This window comes from Oculina patagonica, chromosome 10, assembly GCF_052425735.1.
Source record: "Oculina patagonica isolate OP01 chromosome 10, crgOcupat, whole genome shotgun sequence".
NCBI lineage: Eukaryota > Metazoa > Cnidaria > Anthozoa > Scleractinia > Oculinidae > Oculina > Oculina patagonica.
The window spans coordinates 10,391,058-10,411,659 of NC_135767.1; the positions used below are offsets into that span (position 1 = coordinate 10,391,058).

Genomic DNA, 20,602 nt, shown 5'->3' on the forward strand with positions numbered 1-20,602 from the left:
TTTATTCAGTCCATTTTTTGTAACTACTATGATTGGTTGATATTAGTTACCGGCCCTCTCAACTGTTTTAGTCGTGTGATAATTTCCAGTATATGGTCGCAAGCCATGTTAGTAAGTGTAAGTAGTCTGTTACATTGAGTTATGATGATGAATAAAAGGGGGATTGTTTTTAGAACGTTTTATTTTCGGCCCGCGCGATTTCACGCAGAATTCTCATTCCCGGTAAGCTGCGCGCACTAAGTTGCAACAGGAAAACCAGTTGTTCCGCGCACCCATGCATGAGCCTTGCGCACGCGCAACTAAAACCCCATTATTACAGCCCCCTTAATACACGAAGGAGCCATAAAATTTCTCTCATTGCAAAAACCAAAATGAACCTCTCCCATAGAATCCGTTACATATCCGCGGGCTCTGACAATTTTCAGTAATGAAACAATACGAGACGCGCACTCCACATAACAATAAACCAACTTTATTACCTTTAGAATCTTCAAATTGAATCAACAAAGCCAATACAAAAATGATTAAAAACACAAACTCAAACGTGGTTATATGTGCATATGATAACATAACTAAATACGCCTTAAACAATGCTTCAAGGTTACATGAACTTAATCTTAAAACCTTCCCTTTACAGCAAGCCACCACTGTCTTAAGGCAGAGATACCTGTGACGCACCTAACACAGTTAAACCCAAAACCATCGGTCGTTAAAATGACTCTAGCAACAAAGCTTATAATCTAAAATCGCAAGTTACGAGGACCTTCAGTTACATTTTCAAGTGTGTTAAAAGAGAACCTTTCTAGAATTTTAACCGTAAACAACACGAACTGTTGTTACATTGGTAGCCATTCAAACTATCCTTCGAAGGACTTCGCGTGTCAAGGAAATCCACTGAAGTTTCTTTCAGACTTAGTTTTTCTTCTCGAACAAATATTCTGAGGCACGGCGGAGCTACTGAACTCGGTCAGGGACATAACATGACTCGGGACAGAATATGCGCCCACGAGGCGTCACGGCAGCGGTTATGCACCGCATAGCACCATTTCCACATAATCTAACGTCTCCTAGAAAACCAGAAATAAACTGCGAATCAGCGCTGAGAACATTACAGATGTCAATATATCAAGTACAAGATAGTTAAAGATGAATTGTTCAATAATGACCAGTCAGTGATCAATGCAAGATAATTTTTTGTAAACTTTTCTTCAGTGTTCCTAAAAGGTTAAGTGTTTCTAAAAACATTAAACTGCCTGAAAAACGCGGACATTTGCTTTCTTTTGATGTACGGACAGGCATAATTTTGGAAGCCATATGTCGTAGTCTGATGAAGATGGAATTTTAGCGTCAATTTTGGGGCAAGTATAAACCTCTTTATGGGCTCAACAAAAATCAAATTGTCAGGATTCAAATAAAATACATAATATGTTTAATCTTTACTGTCGTCTATTAAGATTCGAAGGAAGAATTTCATCGAGCCTTGTAAGTTGTCAGTCTCACCTGGTTAAGTTAGCAAACACAATGCTGGTGTTATTGCCTTCTGGAAGTCGCCTTTTGTTAAAGCGGTTACCGTGAGGCCTTGGAGACTGGTCAGAGCTTGCTTGCCTTTGCTGCGCTAGCATCTCTACAGAAATAAACAACAGTTATACAATTACATATTACATACTTAGACTAGGGGTAGTTGACACTAAAAGTGCCCCCGGTCTTTTGATCTTATCTGATTTGTATAAAATGGAAACTTGTTTGTGTTTATTTTTGAGGGTTGTAAATGTGCGCGAAACTGTAGCTTGCGGTTAAGTGTTAGTGGCTATCGCATCTGGGCACTGGGTGAGGCATTGATGGGCAGTGAGAAGTTGAAGATAGCTCAATTTTATTGTATAAATATTTATTTTGCTTTCAATTTTAAAATACTAAACTGTATAATTTTTAACATGGCAGTCACGTAATAGATCACAAAGCTTGCTACTGTAGTGCAAGTTGGTTACGATTGCTGGATTGAAAGACTCAGTACAAATCTGCGATTTGTCAGACACAAATCACACACAAAAGCGACTGAAAGACTCAGTCGAAAAACCAAGTTTGCAGAGTTTACATAAAGAAAACAAAACACTCGCACTGCGCAGTAGCTCACGGTTCCTGACTTTCTGCTTAGTTTCACTATTCTCAATGTTTTTTTTATGTAAACTGAGTCTGTTCAATTCAGCAATCGAAACCAACTTACTCCACAATAGCAAGCTTTGTAATCTATTTCGATAGCAACAAAATCCAAACAAATATCCTTATCTTGCAAAAGCTCAAAAAAGACTTCCACGTTAAACTTCTCTTGCACAAGCTCAAAAACTCGACTGCCTTCAGGCGTGTCTCACTTCAAAACACTGTAGCGCGTCCGGGTTGAATTGTAGATACATAAAACCCATATTAATTTAAAGCTCATAGAACTGGCTATCTAAAAATTTCATCCATTTTGTGATAAAGTAAATTGTTGAATTTTTTACGAGGTCTAAATACGAAAGTCGGAATCGGCTATTGAAAGCTTTAAAATTCGCTAATTTGATTTGTTCGAGGGTTTCCGCTCCCAAAGTGCTAAAAAACGTGTCGGCGTTTTGTCGTATTCGATTACAGTAAAAAGGTTACAGAGCATTTTCGAAGAAGGCTAGAAAACATGGATTGATCGTACAAAAAAGCCTCTCAACGCAAACGTTTTTATAAATAAAACAATCGCCGACATGTTTTTGTTGCTGATATATTGAAGTACGGTAATTCCTCTGAAGATTTGAAGTCAATTGAACAAAATCCCTTGGAGGTTTAGCTACCATGCGAAAAATATAATTCGAGAAAAAAGCATTTAGAAAAATCTATCGCTTCGCAAACAAACACCGCCCACCAAACTGCCCGCAAACACGTTCTCAGATGACCGGGCCACTGAGCAGTGTTTGGTTTTTTTTTCGGTCACCTCCTGGAAGAAATGTTCACGCAATTCAATCTTCGCACAAAGCCTCGAATGAATTTCTACTAGAAGTGTAGCGACCGAATATAAAGCCCTGACTAAAAGATCGAACGTTTTCATCAAGTATCGCTTTGGGTGTTTATTCCCGACCGACAAAAGGTTAACGTTAGATTGTTGTGTGATAATTACATGCGAGTCTGCCGATGTCATTCTAAGGGCCTGTTTATATGGAGTAGAGTTGGCCCTGTTAGGAGAGTTACCCTCTCCCCCGAGCCATCTTTTGCCAAGCGTTTATATGAGATAGTTGTCCCTGTTGACCGAGCCAAAACTTGGCCCTCTCGGTTCAAAAGACTGGCGAGAGTTATTTTGAAATATCTATTATGGCGGCCTTTTCTAAAATCAAGAGCGCTGAAACTTCGACGAAGACCATTTTTGGACAAATTTACCGCCGATTTCGATGTTGTTTTGGCCGATTGCGCATTTGCGCATGCTCCGTATGTGTCAACTTGTCCCTGGTAGGCGAGGCAAAAATAACCAAACTGTTTATATGGAAAAAAGTTGGCTCGCTCCCCAGGGTCACCCTACCTTCAAAGCGAGTGACCCTGCACCCAGGGTCACCCTGCCCCCCGAGCCAACTTCTCAATTTCTCATATAAACAGTTCGCAGCTATTTATAAAGAAACGTATGAAAAGCTCTCTCGCCCGGGGTGGCTCGGTATGGAGGGTAACCCTCCTACCAGGGACAACTCTCCTCCATATAAACAGGCCCTAATTAGCTTTAGAACACTTAAGCCTGGTTTTCACCAGCGACGCAAGTACAAGCACAAGCACAAACGCAAGCACGCGAACAGGAAAAAAAAATGACCCTTGCATGTGCTTGACACAAGTTCAAACATAAGCATCAAAATTCAATTGTGTTTGTGCTTTTGTTTGCGTCGAAGCCGTATTCACGGTGAAATTATAGCCGTTATCCTTACGCTTGTGCTTGCGCTTGTGTTTGCGTCGCTAGTGAAAACTAGGCTTTAGCGGACTAAAAAGTTAAGTTGAAAGAATACGTTTTTGTCGGTAACTCGCGTGCGTTTCAAGTTTTTTAAATAATCTTTTTTGGTATATTGGATATAAACTTTAAATCTTTCATCCGGCTTGAAAATTTTGGGAAAAATCACCCTTTAAAGGTATACGGTATACATCCCGCACACATGTGCGAGGTGAGAGTTGTGGAGTTGTGAAGACGCGTAATCCGGGAAGGTGCTTGAACGTCACCATTATCCAAAACCCATAGCGGGCAAGCGCTATTGTTACGTCATCATTACCCGATACTATTTGCAGGCAAACCCTATTGTGACGTCATCATTACCCGATACTAGCTTGCGCGCTCACTTCAACCATTTTTTTTGGCTTCTGACTGTATGCCCTGTATTTTTCCCTGTATTTCCTCTGTATTTTCCTCTGTAACTACTTATACGTGGGGGACACTATAATGCCTCCTCGGGCTTTGGCCTCTGGGCCAAAGCCCTGTAGAAGACCTAAATGAAATAACTGACCCTAAATGTAATAAACTCCTAAATGTAATAACATTTGACCTTAAATGTAATAAACTCCTAAGTGTGATAACATTCAGACTTATAATGTTATAGTAACGTCATCAATGGCGTAACCATCACCTCATTAACCCTATCCAGAGCGGGGGGGGGGGGGAGTGCACGTGCTGACTTTGAACGCTTATAAATTTTTTGAAGATTCAACCAAACGCTGCCAAACTTTGCGAGTTTATCTTAAATTTATCTGGGAATAATTTGGTAGGATAGGTTGCTGTGTCGGAGAACTTGACGTTACCATGGCAACGGCATTTTGACAGATATGTTTCCTCAAATTTGTAGTTTTTGTGTTCCTATTAATGAAAATATTTTTAATGCAATTAATTTCACCTTTTGGTTTTTTGCACCGTTTTATTGCGTTTGATCAAGAAGATGTGCCAAGAATAACGAAGATTTCCGAGGAGAACACAGCACGGGCTCAATGTTCATGAGTGATTTTTTTATCGATTTTCGAAGAGCAGATAAGAATATACAATGCTAAAATCTTAAAGACTATGGGTTTTTCACTATGGGTATTCTCCGAAAACAGCAAACATTAAAAAATTGGCCAATTTAACAGCAAACACTAAAAGTTATGGGTAAATAACATTTTAATGTTTAATATTTAATTTTAATGTTTAACGTTTAATGTTTCATGTTAACGTTTTAATGTTTAGTGTAAAAAAACGCTAAATACACAAAAACACTAAAACCCATTCAGACCCTCTGAGGCCTAAAATATGTTTTTCAATAACGGAAATTAATTTACTTCTGTTAACCGTAATGGAAATAAATTAACCGTTAGCCGTAAAAAAGCCTAAATTTTAACCGTTAACCGTAAAAGCCACCACCCCATTGAGACCCTCAATTTGAAGTCACTTGATTGATGTTTTTCATTAGTTACGCTTGATTCAAGATGAATACAGCAACTTGTCCGATGGCGTGACAGATGGCTCAACAAACCACTTTATGTTACGGAGAATTTCCCGTATTTTAGTCATGTCTATGTTAAACCATGTTAATAATTTAAAAAACACTTAAAAAGCCAACAGCATCTTATTAGCCAAAAATAACCTGTTGATCTTATTAGTTGGTTCATGTAAATTATTATATCCAAAATTACAAAAAGGCGTGAGTTTAAATAATAGATTCTTCCTTTTTACTTCCGAACTTTTTGTGTTACTTATTTTTAGTATTAGCGGTTGTTTCAGTTTATTAACGTATGGGCTAATTACTTAAGAGTTCCGCGCTTGTCGCATTTCTAAATAGTGTTACATTTTCTCATTATTTAATTTAGTGTTTGGAGTGCTTTGCTAAATGAGTCTCGTGCCGATCTCGCCTCTGCTGTTCACTTGAATAGGATTAATTAACAACCTGTTGGTTGCTGACTCATCGTGTTTTAACTGTGAATACATTTACTGACACACCCTTTGCTTACTCTACAAGATGACATAATTTTTGTTGGCTGAGTGACATATGATGTCATTAGAGCCGTCATCTTGAGTCCGCCATCTTGGATTCCTCCATTTTCTTAGAAGGTCGTAAAATAACGGAACTTACAAAAATCAAGCCAAAATGCTTATAGAATATAAAATTAAGCAAATTGTGTGCAATTTTGTTAAAAAAAAAATAGAAGAGATTAGGTAAAATGTAAAATGTAACGATTTTTGGGAAGACCTGCTTGTTATTATGACGTTGCCATCTCAACCATATCAAAATGTCTGCAAGGGTTGAATGAACACCTACTGAAGGTACAGTATTATAGAGTAAATCTTTTCAAAATTACGGAAAACTTCAAGGGGGTGAGGGGGTTGGCATCCACTCCCCCCCCTGTACGGCCAATTAAGGGTAAAGACGTATTGAATACTTTATTGATGACGCTAGTATAACGTTAAATATTTAAGCCTAAATGTTGTCACTCTTAGGAGTTTATTACATTTAAGGTCAAATGTTATTACATTTAGGAGTTTATTACATTTAGGGTCAGTTATTACATTTAGGTCTTCTACAAGCCCTGCGGGGGCAATAACAACGAATGGGGCCTTCGTTACTTTAAAGTGTATATGACACAGTTTTTTTATTTGCCTGATCGAATGTACGTGGGATGCTGATGGGAACATCGAAAAAAGAAATTCGAAATCTCTTTTTTCACCGCGTTTTCGCGCTCTAAAATCGTGAAATTTCACTTCCGGTTGGGTCCAAAACCGCGCACATTGGGGAGCTGGGTCTATTCTGCTTTTGACGTCACGGCCGGTCTAGACCCAGCTCCCCACTGTGCGCCTGACGTCAAACAAGAATGCGCTCAGTGATACACTCAATAACCAAACAAACCGAACATGGAATTTTAAAGCTGCGACGGCATAGATTTTTTTGATCTGTATACTCGCTAAAATCACAACAACACGTGCGCTGAAAAATGAAGTCTTCAACATGACACGAGCATGGGACAAAGAAAAAAAATCTGAGTCCCCGACGGGAATCGAACCCATGGCCTCCCAGATACCGGTTGGGCGCTCTAACCAACTGAGCTACGAGAGACTCGTTGTGAGCTGGGCCATTTACTAGGTTGCTATTTAGGTTAGACTCAGATTAGCTAGGTTACACTCAGATTTTTTCTTTGTCCCATGCTCGTGTCATGTTGAATACTTCATTTTCACTATTTATTTACCGAGCTTAAAATTTACCATCTTTACTATTAAACACGTGCGCTACTTCTAAATTCGTTTTGAGCCTAATACGTCAAAATTAAAAACCGCCTTTTCATTTTACTTACCTGTATGTTTGCTGATATGATAGCTTTATTTTCACCGGAAGTGAAAATATTGCGTTTTTTAGGTCGAAAAGGCGGTGAAAAAAACGAGATTTCGAATTTCGTTTTTCGATGTTCGTATCAGCATACCACGTAGATTTGATCAGGCAAATAAAAAATAATCTGTCATATACACTTTAAAAGGGACTCGCATTAGATAGGGAAAACAACTGTCTAAATGTATTTGTATGTAAAGAGGTCGCGACGATGACATTTGATTTGTTAGTGCGAGATACAAAATTGCCTTCTTTTACTCGTTCTAAATTTGTAAATTAAAAGTAAATTCACTTACCGTTTATTGTACGAGATACGTTTTTAATAGAGTCGTCATTTGTTTACACCATTTTGAGCGTGCATTTCGACAGTTGTTTTCCCTATATAGCGCGAGTCACTTAAAAGTAACGAAAGCCTGAATGGTTCCATTGATGTTCGAGAGTCTTTTGGAAGTTTCCAGTTATCTTACCTCACTGCATGAAAGGTTTGAACAGTCTACAACGTTCATACCTTGGCGAAACGTTTCCGATTTACTAAGATGCGATCTTTGAAAGGAGCCACATCACGTACAACCAGAATCCGTAATCCGTCTTAATCTTTGTCAGTCGAAACTATCCTTTCCTATTTTCTCGTTTTTATTACTCCTTTGTTGTTTTTCTATGTGAGAAAACTACTATTTTGAGGTTTCCATCAAACTGAAATTAATCAGAAAAATGACCGTTAAATATCGTGACATTGCTCCTTTAAATCATTTTAAAGTCAAACTCAGGTTTCACATAGGTGAGTTTGGGACATCCTTCCTCTGTTTGGTGAAATAAATCCCTCGTAGGTTTAATTAATTTTTAGTGTTCAAAGTTTATACAGTCAATGTAAAGGTCGAACTTGTACATGTAATGTAGCAAACTGTAACTGATGGCACATTTTTGTGGTCATAAAGAGCACAGACCGTGTTTCTCCCGGTGGTTTTCACATGATGCCATTTTGATATCTCGCCTAAAGTAAACACGTACCGTTATAAATCTCTTCCTCTTGTCTCTGATTATAATTCAGTACCAGTCTCTTAACTTCCTCCTGCTCTTGTTGTTCAGCCATCTGTCTGTCCCGGATGTTTGCTGCCAGTCCAGAGCTAAGAGGAATCTGCAGGTCTGTTTAGCGGTGAAATAAAGAAACATTTATAATCTGGCCCAGTGCCATACTGCGTTTGTCGGATTTTTTACGCTCTGCTCTGGCTTGTTTTTAATTTTTAAATCCTTGTTCCCTTCTTTCCGTGGAAATCTACCACAAGCTTCCAAGAAACCCCCTCCCTCGCAAAGAAACTGGACAGATAAATAAGCAAAAACTCCAAACCCAACACATTTCAACACCTAAGATCTTTCACCACCTCGAAAATACCCCCCCCCCCTCCCAAAAAAAGCAGCAAACAAACAAAACAAATACAAGGCTTATTTTCGAATGTTTGCGGTAAATTTCTAAATATATTAAAATAATTCTACGTTTTAGACACTGATGGTTGACTTGTTGTATCCCCATGCTTAATTTTATATCCTTTTTATACCCCAAACCTTGTCACTAAAACGTGAAATGGAAGGATTTGACAAATTCACAACCTCAATTTTCTTAAGGCTTTGCTTACCTTTAAACTGCGGTTTATTTCCTTTCTTTAACATAACAACAAAGTTCAGGTTTTCGTTCTCTTCAGTTAGACTATTGTGACGAGCTCTTTGTCCTTTCAGGTGCATTGGAACCGCTACATCCACTCTTGGAACCTGACAGATAAAGAGCGTATGGCGACGCGCATTAGCAACAATAGTGTAACAAAATCTCCAAAAACTATGTTTTCGAGCCTTACATCCCTTTCACTTCAGAGCCTCATGAACTTGTTTGATGCCAGCGAAGTGGGAGTGGGGGGTATTTCTCCATGTTACTCTGGGATGGGATCAACTTTCTTTAATACCATTTTTAAAAAAATTCTATCATCTAAGAAAAACTAATCCGATGGAAATGTGAGGGAAACGCAACAACAACAACAACAACAATAACGGGGAACTTGTATAAGAGTGAAGTGTCCATGCACATGGGGGGGGGGGGGGTATGATGGGTGCGTCCGCACTGCCCCATGGGCCACAAAGGTCCACCTAATAAGGGCGTGCAGGAATTGTTGACTTCAATAGCTTAATTTTTCAAAATTTCAAAGGGGAGAATAACCCCCGGACCCTCCCCTATCCGCCAAGAAGCTGATGTTTCTGGCGCTTGCACCCACCCGTGAAAAATTCGGCTTACGGCCCTGACATGTTATATGTGTTGAGTGGGTGAAGTTGAGATCAATCAGACAGAATACTGCTGGCACTATGGTAAAATTAATTTGAATATCTGCATAAATAAATTATGTTCATACCTTGGGGTTTTCTTCGCGGCGAGTCTGTACGTCATCCAACAAAAGTTTGTCAAAAGCAGCAAGGAATGCCTTGTCTTCCACGGTTGGTTCTGGCTTAGGGGGGCTGAGAACTTTTACCTACAAGAGAAATCAAGGAAAATACATTTCTGGCAACAGTATGCGCAATCAAGGAGATTTCTAGACTTGCTCCAAGTCGCTCGTTAGATTCGCAGGAGACCGCTGGATACAGAAATGGAGGGCGCGCGCGGGCATGAAAAACAAAATGGCGGAGGATCGTGGCGGAACAAGCGACTTGTCTCACCTGCAGCGCGCCAATTCTGAAATGTGGCGTCACCGGTGGAAAAATCCACCGGTGACGCCATCGAGATTATGTCAATCATATTTTTTACAATAACTGAGCGAATTCTCGCGCGCTGATAGGCTAATTTTCATTTTCAATAAGAGTACAGACGCATGAAACTCGTAGCTGACGCAATCAGCGAAGGTTTTGTCAAACTTTTCAGCACTGATTTAGCGCTGTATTCTTGATGAGGCGAGAATTATACCACAAAACTAGAAGTCTTCAATGAGGAAATCATCTAAAATTTATCGGTTAAAACTTAAGAAACCAGTGCGACCTGAGAGCGAAGAGAACTGGAAGTTTATTGAGGATTCAGACCGAAAATCGGCGGTGAGCGGGAATGTGTGCTGTCAATGAAATTAGAAAGCTGAACCACGTTTTAGCGGATTATTTTGTGAACACTTTTCAGTGGATTAAAGGTTAGTTGAACAATTCGAATTTTCTCGTGTATTTCTGGCGGTATTCTTACCAAACTTTTAATTTACGAGCCTGTGAGTGTGATTTTCCAAATTACAGCGACAAAATTTAGATTCTGCGGCCGTACGGCAATCGCATCTTCCCCGTAGATTTCTTTCCTTCGTTTTAAAATCAGTTTTGGCTTTTTGTTATTGTAAAAAACAAATTGACATCAGTTATGCGTCTGTCCTGTTATTGATGATAAATTGCGTCATAACATTGTCAAAGTGTTGTAGATTCGCGAGCCGCTAGGCGAGCGGATCTACAACAAACTTTGACAATGTTATGACGAAATTTATCATCAATAACAGGACAGACGCATAAAAAACTGATGTCAATTTGTTAAATTGCGCGCGAACTTACTGAGCACGCTCTGCTCGCTAACTTAGCGCGCTCTGCTCGCAAGACACGCTTGCGTTTAACTTTTTACCTCTTGAACAGACTTGTTTCCTTCTCACATCGGCAGTTAAACTAGTTTTAGAACAGTTTTGGAACAGTTTTTTTGTGCCTGTCCCTTTTAAATCTTACAGACAGAAATGAGAGAGCCATCAAGTATGATTTCCCACCAAAATGGGAAGAAAATCGCAATTTTAACACACGCCACAGCGCGCGTCAGCTGCACACGGCGCACGAAACTGACGTCAACACGATAAAAGAAACCAACTCAATGCACACGAAATGATGCAATATTTTCGCGGCAAAAAAACGTCAGCCAGAATCGATTTCCTGCAAGTGACACAAGTCGCTCGTTCCGAGCCATTCCTCGGTTTTCCTTCGCGCGCGCGTTCACACAAATGAATCCCGCGCGATCTCTCGCGCTTGATTTTAAAACGATTTTATTTAAGTAACTGTAGGTACAAAGAAAAAAACGAGCGACTTGGGGCAAGTCTAGGAGATTCCGAAAAACAATAGTTGAGTTGACTATATTGTGGAAAGAACTTGGTAAGAATTTCCAGCAACTAACCTTGTTCATATCCACATCATTAATATCAACTTCGGTAACCTCTCTATCAGATTCCGCCCACTGTGCTCCAGGGCCCTCATCGTCTTCCTCGCCTTCACTCTCCCCAGTCTCACTCTGCTCATCTTCCTCGCGCAGCATGGGAGACTGGCAAGGAGAGTTACTGAGCGAGGCAGCTGGAGATTCTGACAGAACTTTGCTGTAAGAAATGTTTGGAATAGCCAATGGCTGGGTTGAGCTGTTGCATGGGTTACTTGAGTCCTGTTCTACAGGAGCAGCTTTCTCTGAAACGAAACACAGGATGCATTCAACACTCATATTGCAAAGTGATGGTGTTTCAGGAGACTTAATAAGCATCTAAATTCTCCTTGTGTATCGTAAAATACACAATCAAACAAACAGAAAACAAGATTTGAATTCTAATTTTATTTACCAAACTTTCTCGCTTGTTCGTGGCTATAAATTTTTGTAAAGGTGTATTGCTTTTTTTGGGCTCCCCGCGGCACCTGCAATTTTCTCTTTTTATCCCTGTAAATAATTCTTTCCCCTCATTTCATATTTTTCCACTCCCTTTATTTCATATTTAAAGTGCTTATTGTCATTATCTTGTACTGCGAAACCGTCAAATAAAGAAAAAAGAAAGCATCCCTCCCACGATTTAGTATATAAAAATGTATAGAAAAGCGATCTATGCCGCAGCGATGATAATGTATCAACATACAAATTCCCCCTTGAACTGGTTAAAACTAACCTATCTGTTCTTGATGCTCCTTGTTCAACTTCTGTAGACTCTCAACAGCCAACTCTAAGCTTGCATACATGGTTAGTTTGGGGCGAAGCGACTCAAGAGTGTCCGCTACCATGTAATCAACATCGCGAGGAAATGGGTGTCCCTCGTGCCATATGGGATCAGCTTTCTTCTTCAATATGTAACACTGGTAAAACAATCAACAATGCTTATCATACTTACAAATGGTATACTGTAATTATAGATATTAGCGAAAGGCAGTGATCGGAAGCCTCATTTCAAGAGATAATATAATAGGCCTTTTAGTTATTTAAATGAATAATCTTACGTTAAGTAGAAGAATTAGGCTCAAGCGGAAAGAAGATGTCATGCTTCGAAATTTAATGACTGAAACAAAATGTAATAGTAACGCAAAACGTTATTTATAGCTTTTGACGGAAAATGTAATTACCTCGTCAACGTAAAATGGAAAAACTTTCGACACAAAAGGTAATACAGAATTAAAATGCAAATCGTACAGGAACAATGCCCCTAGCCCCCAAACAGTAGAGACTGCTACACTACTGAAATAAGGCTGGGAATGTGATAATATCTACAAGACTGGCCTTACTCCTGATAAAATTTACCACTGTTACTAATGCACCTTACCTGGAAGTAGACAAGAAAACAGTCGAGTTTCTTCTTGTAGTTGCCATGATCAAAATACTGTCCACAAGTGTCCAGTAGAGTACAGATCAGACGGATACGAAACAAGTGTTCAGGAGGATCCAGCACTGATACTATGCCTATCAACATAACACCAACCAAAACCATCTTTATACACAAGAAGTCGTGTATTAATTTTATTTTATTTTCTGACTAAAAAAAGGACACCACTTTTTTAGTACTAAATCGTTATCATGCTTTTGAGAATAAGCACTTGAAGTCACCACAGAAGCTTGAAATTTCAAGCTGTCACAGCCGTGATAACTTCTAGTACAGGCATTTACAGTGAGACACCGCTTAAGCACTTAACAGGTAAGTATAGCCAATCCTATGACTATATCAGATCACAGGTAACACCCCCTGCCCCCCCGCACACCCAAAGAAAAGAACAATCGCGGTGCAACATGTACAGTAAGTCATCACACTTTTATCCTTGTAAACAGTAGACAAGAAAATCACTGTGCAAAACACCACACAGGAGATCTCACTAACCTTCCTGGTTGTTGCCAAAGGTGATAAAGGAATACAGAGTGCTGAATATAACTCGTGACTCCACTAGTCGGTAGTTATACAGCTCACCTAAGAACTTCACACAGCTTACACGACGCTGGTTCATCTTCTGAAGGTTTGTCTAACAAGTAACATGTAAATTGAGAAATTTAAGTTAAGTTAAATTAAGACGGAATCCGCCAGGACTTCGAGTTTTAATTGGACAAAATTATGTACCAAGATTATTTACATCTTATTGCAAACTTCTGTGTAACTGTTTCAAACATCTTATCAAAATAAATCATTTCTAATTAACAATTAGACTACGAGCCCGAGTTTTCTATGAGCGAATAGCCAACGAGGCGCAGCCGAGTTGACTATCGCTCATAGAAAACGAGGGCGAGTAGTCTAATTGTTTTAGTAGAAACTCTAAAGGATTGCGGTCTAAAACCTACAATATTGTGCACTTTGAAGACAAAAATCAAGAAAATTTACCGCTTAAAGAGCTACGCGCGCGCGACTGTTTTCTATCGGCGAATAGAAAACAGTGGGAGAACCAATCAGATTCGCGGATTTCCAATAGAACACAGCTGAGTTTCTACTAACAACACTTAACATCGAAAACAAATTTCGAGTTACATTGTTCTTGTGAACTTTGAAATTCTTTTTCTCAGGCTCTGATAGGATATTGTTGTTGGTGTTATCACGGATAATAGGCCATTTCCAAGTTACCCTTTACCTCTGTTTCAAAACGAGTCTACGTGCGAAACCATTCATATGAAATGTAATTTGTGATAGTCGGGATAACTAATAAATTTGCCGACACGGAAAGAGAATGGGTGGAGCGTAGACGCGAGGACTATGGTAGCGTGTGAAAGAGTTCTTGAGAGACTTTGACCACTCAGCCTCTGGCCACCTACTCGGTTTGTGAAATATGTTCATTACCTTCTTCATAATTGTGAATCATTGTTTTGTTTGTGCACCCCAGGGGCGCCAGTGGTCGGGGGTACGGCCTTTTCCAGTGGTGGGGACGTGCCGTGTGGTGGAGGTGTTCTGTGCGTCATGATGTGTCAAACGATCGTGGGCCCGGCGACCGACGGCCCATGCCTCAAGTTGTGTTGTTAGTGTGTAGTGAAGGCAAAATAATGAGTTTCACCTACACGTCCATTTTCATGCAAATCAAACTCATTTTCATTTGAATGGTTTCGCATGTAGACTCGTTTTGAAACAGAGGCAAAGGGTAACTCGGAAATGGCCTATTACTTACATCTTTAGCTTTTATATGGGGTAGAAAATAACGCAATAGGATTGAAATTCTTCTGGTGCTCGTTTTTTTGTCCAACTAAAATTATTATTACTCGATTTCCTGATGGATTCCGTCTTAAATCCTTTCTTTCCTTACAAGCTAATGGTACTTATTAAAAACTGGAGCATTGGTTAACGTATTTTCAGAGTTTTGATTGGCTAAGCAGCCATTGAATATCACTGAATAGCATGTCTTACCAACAGTCAACATGGCGACAAAAATTGCATGTCTTCTGGTCTTTTTTATAAAGTAAAATTAGTAGTGTAAAATTACAGTGGGTTTAAATCAAACAAGTATTCCACTTTTGCTTGTTAGATATATATGAGATGATAAAAGGCAATTCGCGCCAAACGCTTCGTTGGCTATATATCATGTCATATATCTTGTGGAATAATGAATTATTCTAACTTGTACCTCCATTCCAAGGCGAATCTCTTCCAAAACTCCATCAACAACATACAAACCAACATCTTCCTGCAAAGAAGTCCAGTCATTATACAACAATCTTCCCTAAAACTTTGCTTAATTAATTTAAACACGGCAAAGATATCAAATCTCAGAGCCTATAGCATTTGATTAAAAGGTTAAAAAAAATTATTAATTTTTTTTTTTTTGTGGTCCCGCATTTAGCTTCATTTTTCAAGGAGATACTTACGTAATATTGCACTATGCCTGCTAGCAGGTTTGCAGCACAGTGAATGCTGTTGTATTTGATGTTCCACACACGAATCAGACACTTTATCACGTACACGGCAATCTGAAAACCGATTCAGAAAAATAATGTTTGAATTAAAAATGATCAGAAGTATTATTTCTTTTTTCTGGCATTCTCCTGCCATTAAAATAAACGCAAGCTTCAATATGTAGTTGAACTGGCGAGCACTGTTCACTGTTGAGTAAAATAAGGCGCGCAAGTATTATTATCGTAATGGATGATAGCAGGGGCTCAAGGGTCTCAAGAAGCCTGTAAATTCATCTGCCAAATCAGAAAATTGAATCACTGCCTGTTTTAACATGACATCTGAAAATGAATCAGTACCTGAGACTCATTCCAGGGCAGTTTTCGTACTTGTCGTAGTACCTGTAAGGCAATATAACCAAAATGTGACTTAGAGGTTTGAAAAGAGAGCTGATGTCGTGACACTATGCCAGACGGTTTGTTCAAAGTCTTCACGAGGCTAGTGGACCAAAACTGTCAGTGGTTAGCTCTGGTTTCTGTAGCACATCGTAACATTTCCCCTCCCCGCCCCTACCAAAAAAAGAACGTGTCTTTCACTTGGAAGAGACGTTCCACGGCTTACGTTTTACAGTATTGCTACTCCACTATGATTTGACAAAATTATGACGAAACCCAGGTCATCGTTACGAGATACTTGTAACAATAACCATAGTACTAACTATGCAATAACAAAAATAATATTTAATAAATTATCTCTTAAAAGTTATAGACCTTACAATGTAGAATACATTAATGTTACAGTATACCTTTTCTGTTGTTGTTTTAGAAAGGTCTTTATACAGCAATTTACGAATGTACTCATGCAAAGGAGGGCGCTCCTTCTGGGAAACCTGTACACAATAAATAACATCTTTGCAGTCAATAGCAAATTGGCGTACTTTATAGCACAAAATGACAATAACATACAGCTGTACCTTGCATAACTTGTAACATCCATTTATGCTACAAGCACATCATTATATTTTGTTCTACTTTTGTAAAACACACAGTAATAATTGAGTGGGTGTTTAGGCATATTATTTTAGTTGTTCAAAAGGGTTGTTCAAAAGCCAATTAACACTTAACAAGGATAACCCAGTTTAATTTCTCTGGTATGTTTTGTGGAGTTAGAGACTAGTTGAGGTCAGAACTGGAGGACAGAAAATATTAACAGAAAACCTCACTGAAAATTAAAAACCTGAAATCGAAATTAAAGCTCATACTGGATCAGGTTAATCGTGCTTTGTTCAACCCGGCCCTAACGTAGAAGATGTAATAAGTACCTTCTGTCTTTCTGGTGGATTACAATAGAAGAATGCATTCTCAATTAAAGTCAATTGACGACTGTCCAAATTCTGCACAGCTTTCTTTCGCATCATGAGCTCCTGTAAGATGAAAGGAAAAAGGTGTGAATTAAAAAGGTAGGTATGCTACTAATATGACAATTTTTTTGCATGTGGTGTTGTACACATTTATTTACACGTTCATATCTTTAATTCTAGTGCTCCTGCTATTCTTATTTGAACTGTAAAAATATTCTCTTTTAGGAAAACTTACCAACAAGTTTTTTGTCCTGATGTGTGAGTCTGCTGAGCGGTACAGGAATCTGCCGCACACTTCCAATAAATTACAGGCCATCTCAATGTTGTGGTGGGTGAAATCTTCTAGAAGCATCTAAAATAGAAAATTGACAACAACTGAAAAAAATTCTTAACTGAAGTAATCAGATACCCCTTTGAACTAAATATTTTTGTGCTTTTTCTCTTGACAGGGTTTCCTCCAGTTGTTACTTCAGTTAATCCCTAGCACCAAGCCACTGCTTGATGCCAAATTAAAATCCACATTGTATAACTTACTTATTTAATAGTTCCAAGTAAGCAGACAGGGCCGAGACAGCAAGAGTCATAAAATTACTGTATCAAAGTTCTTCACACTTTCCTCTTAAATGTCAGGGAATTTTGACGGTTTATCTGGTTTGTTTTAACATGTAGCTGAATTTTGAACGTTGATAATCAAAAATTCCCATTCCAGGGAATATTCAGGGGAATAACTTTAAAATACCTGACATGTTTTTTTGTTTCTGCAATCTTGCCAAATTTCAATAAAAAGAGTTGAGAACGTATTGCAAACGAACTCAAGATGTGTGATTCAGTCAACATAATAGCAAAAAATATTTTTAGGGCTTTCTTAAAGATTCATGTGTAATGAGAACAGTTTGGGATGCCATTGATAAAATGTCTTACCACCCACCTTCAAACAATGTAGTGCTTCACCTTTTGGAAACATATGGAACTTCGTCAATTCACCTGTCATGACGATAAAAGAAATAAGTTGATAAATGATAACTATTAATTTTCTGTACTAACAATACTAGCATCGAACTGTACTAAAGAAATGTACATCTACGGTTTTATAAATGGAGTAACGCATAATAAAATTAAAGGCACAAGATCAGAAAACTCATTATTTAGAAGTGCCCAAAATCACAGTAATTACAATATAAATTAACGATCCTTTCCTGTCTGTGATGGTAAATATGTCAGTTACAATAAAATATTGTTAGTTTTGTAAGTTTTTTTTCTTCAGATAATGGTTATAACAATCATCACAGTTCTCTGTCAGTTCATTGTAGACCATGGTTCATTGAGGCGAGCTCATCCATCATAAATTTTCTTACCTATGAATCTTACTGTCTTTATCTTTGATTCAACATTGATCTGATCCTTCTTGCGCACCTGAAGAAACACAATCAGAATAAAATTTTATGTATTTATAATTAACCAGCTTAAAATAATAATAAACCATCATGCCACAAAAACACTTGCCTAGTCATTCTTGTGCATATGCAGCTATGTCATGGCACTTTTGACAACTAGGGGTGTTGAATGGTAAATGTGAGACTTTCTGAGACAGCGAGACTGATATATGTATCTTTTCTGCAAGCCCAAGACCTTTTCAGCCTTGCAAAAGAAATCGAGACTCCGAGAAGGCATCAAAGAAAAATTCAAGATGACGAGACCCCTGAAATTTGGCTAAAATTCTGGGAGACTCGCCTTTTTTGAAGGACCATTCACCACCCGTACAACTATAGACATGAAACGCTCATAACAAAGAATAGATGTACCAATTGCAAAGGAATATTCAGAGATAACATCAAAATGTTAAATAAAAATAAGCTTACACGGAATCTAAATTCTCCTTTGAGTTGCTGCATGAGGTCAGGAGCAATATCAGGAGCACAAGGATCAAGAGTGGCCACAAGACGAGAGTACATTGGCAGTAAATCCAACCTTGCAACAAAACACATTAGTTTAGAGGTAATTCATCAAGTCTGCTTCAGTTATGAGGATAAACGGAGCAAAATGACTCAGCAGTGCTGGCAGTATTTTTTTTTTATTGGTTATTTTTCTTACTCTCCTATCAGGATATTAAGTCAGAGTTCGTATACAGTTTCTGAATAGCTGGCCACATTTAATGATTCAGTGGTGGGTGTGTTGGATGCGCCACACTAAACTTGGACTCAGAATTTGAAGCAGCTTGCTCTTTAGCTGGCTGACAGAACAACATGAGAAACCCTGTAAGTAAAGCGTTTAGAAAGTCGCTATTTATAATTTTTCTTGTCTACTTAGTTGCAAGCTTAGCGCCACTTGTTTTTGCCATTTTCGCATTTTACCAACAAAGACTGCAAGTCAATTACCTTATCCTTGGAACATTAAAGAGAGCTCTGCAAAGTTTCTTTCTGTTTCCCTTGGTGTTGCATGTTTGCATGAACTCTGTCGCAACCTACAACAACAACAGTTTATTTGTATGAAAAGATAAAAATTACTTAACAATAGTGGGATTTAATAATAATTACCTAAAAGCATTATTGTTCAAAGCATTGACAGCTATTACTGCTGGCTGTAAATTAATTTCTAACTTGAATTATTTCACAGAAAGCCAGAGAGTTTCAATAAACATTTTACCTGGACACTGTCCCTGAAAAACAAAACAAAAAAAAAAAAAAACAAACAATACCTCATCAATAAACTCCTTGTTGACACATGTAGGCAGTCTCTGTTGGATTGCCTCAAGAGCTAGTCCAGTGGATGAGCTGGATGTTTCACCAGAGGAACTTTCATCATCTTCTAAAATCAGTAACACAAGTTGTTGCAAATTCTTTATAATTCTCAGAGATTTGGTGGCTTATTTTCAGAATGTTACAGTAATTAACTTTAAAAAGAAAAAGTAATGACAATCAGTTTTAAGGAGAACTTTAATTTATCATTTAAGCCTGGGACTGAAAAAAGAAAACACTAAACAGGCCTTGAATTCCAGCCTGCCTTTTTACTTGCCCTGCAGGGCAGTGGCATGCTTGTCTTCATTTCCTTTTTTAGTTTAAAATCATGAATTAGTCAGCAGATAGCTTGCCTGGGCCGGTGTCCATCAGGCAAGTGAGAATATGAAAATTAAGTTACTTGACCAGCAGCAATATGTACCTCCCCTGGACAGAATTTTTTTAAGCCTTTTGACCACACAAAGGCCAAGACATTCTGCTGACCTTGTGTCTGACATGTTTGCTACACAATTAATGAACACCTTTAGGGGCCTTTGGCTAAGTTGGACTCAATATTCTAGGTTGGCCTTCAGGTTCGCTAGCTACCGAGAAATTAATACAATTTTACACAGAATTGTTGAGAGGGTTGTGGGATGATCTGAGAAATCAGACCCAGCCATGGTTGAATTATAACTTGTTAATTCAAGATTTCATGGTCATTGATTATTTAGCAATATTATTAGATGAGGCAGAGTATGATATGAAGAATAATGCAGATTGAGGAGGGGGTTGTTCGCCAAAGCTGAAGGATGAGTATGATGGCCAATTCCTCCACTGTTGCTGTATTTTGGATGTTTTTCTCCCAAAGATAAGCTTGTCTTGTGCACTTCTAATGTACTAATAATACACATACATATAATCAGTTCTTTTACCTTCTTCACTTTCCTTTTCATTAAATTCCTCATCAGCAATGTCATCATCCATCTCTTCAAATTCCTCCTCAGCTACTGTGAAAAAAGCAAAACAATTAATTTTTATTTAGTTTAATCAATTTAGTTTGTATTTTAACCAATAAACAGGATTTTTCAGTAGATGCAGTCAAACACCCATACCAAAATGCTG

General features: G+C 38.5%; 1 protein-coding gene across 4 annotated transcripts in view; it reads right to left on the minus strand.

The window, feature by feature from the left end:
• Positions 1-1,463: 1,463 nt before the first annotated feature.
• Positions 1,464-20,602, minus strand: part of LOC144667538 (regulator of nonsense transcripts 2-like) — a 30,286-nt gene continuing 11,147 nt past the window's right edge. The window contains exons 15-34 of one of the 4 annotated variants that reach the window (XM_078528969.1): positions 20,413-20,484; positions 19,462-19,568; positions 19,142-19,227; positions 18,626-18,734; positions 18,122-18,179; positions 17,695-17,750; positions 17,002-17,118; positions 16,728-16,829; positions 16,212-16,295; positions 15,766-15,807; positions 15,382-15,483; positions 15,141-15,200; positions 13,424-13,562; positions 12,875-13,011; positions 12,230-12,413; positions 11,482-11,762; positions 9,722-9,838; positions 8,960-9,092; positions 8,337-8,471; positions 1,464-1,624 (exon numbers count right to left, since the gene is read on the minus strand). In XM_078528969.1, the coding sequence (XP_078385095.1) occupies positions 1,497-1,624; positions 8,337-8,471; positions 8,960-9,092; positions 9,722-9,838; positions 11,482-11,762; positions 12,230-12,413; positions 12,875-13,011; positions 13,424-13,562; positions 15,141-15,200; positions 15,382-15,483; positions 15,766-15,807; positions 16,212-16,295; positions 16,728-16,829; positions 17,002-17,118; positions 17,695-17,750; positions 18,122-18,179; positions 18,626-18,734; positions 19,142-19,227; positions 19,462-19,568; positions 20,413-20,484 (2,249 nt within the window). In that variant the 3' untranslated portion in view covers positions 1,464-1,496. Of the gene's footprint in view, positions 1,625-8,336; positions 8,472-8,959; positions 9,093-9,721; positions 9,839-11,481; positions 11,763-12,229; positions 12,414-12,874; positions 13,012-13,423; positions 13,563-15,140; positions 15,201-15,381; positions 15,484-15,765; positions 15,808-16,211; positions 16,296-16,727; positions 16,830-17,001; positions 17,119-17,694; positions 17,751-18,121; positions 18,180-18,625; positions 18,735-19,141; positions 19,228-19,461; positions 19,572-20,412; positions 20,488-20,602 lie in introns of all 4 variants that reach the window. The other 3 variants (XM_078528968.1, XM_078528967.1, XM_078528966.1) reach the window with 3 other exon arrangements.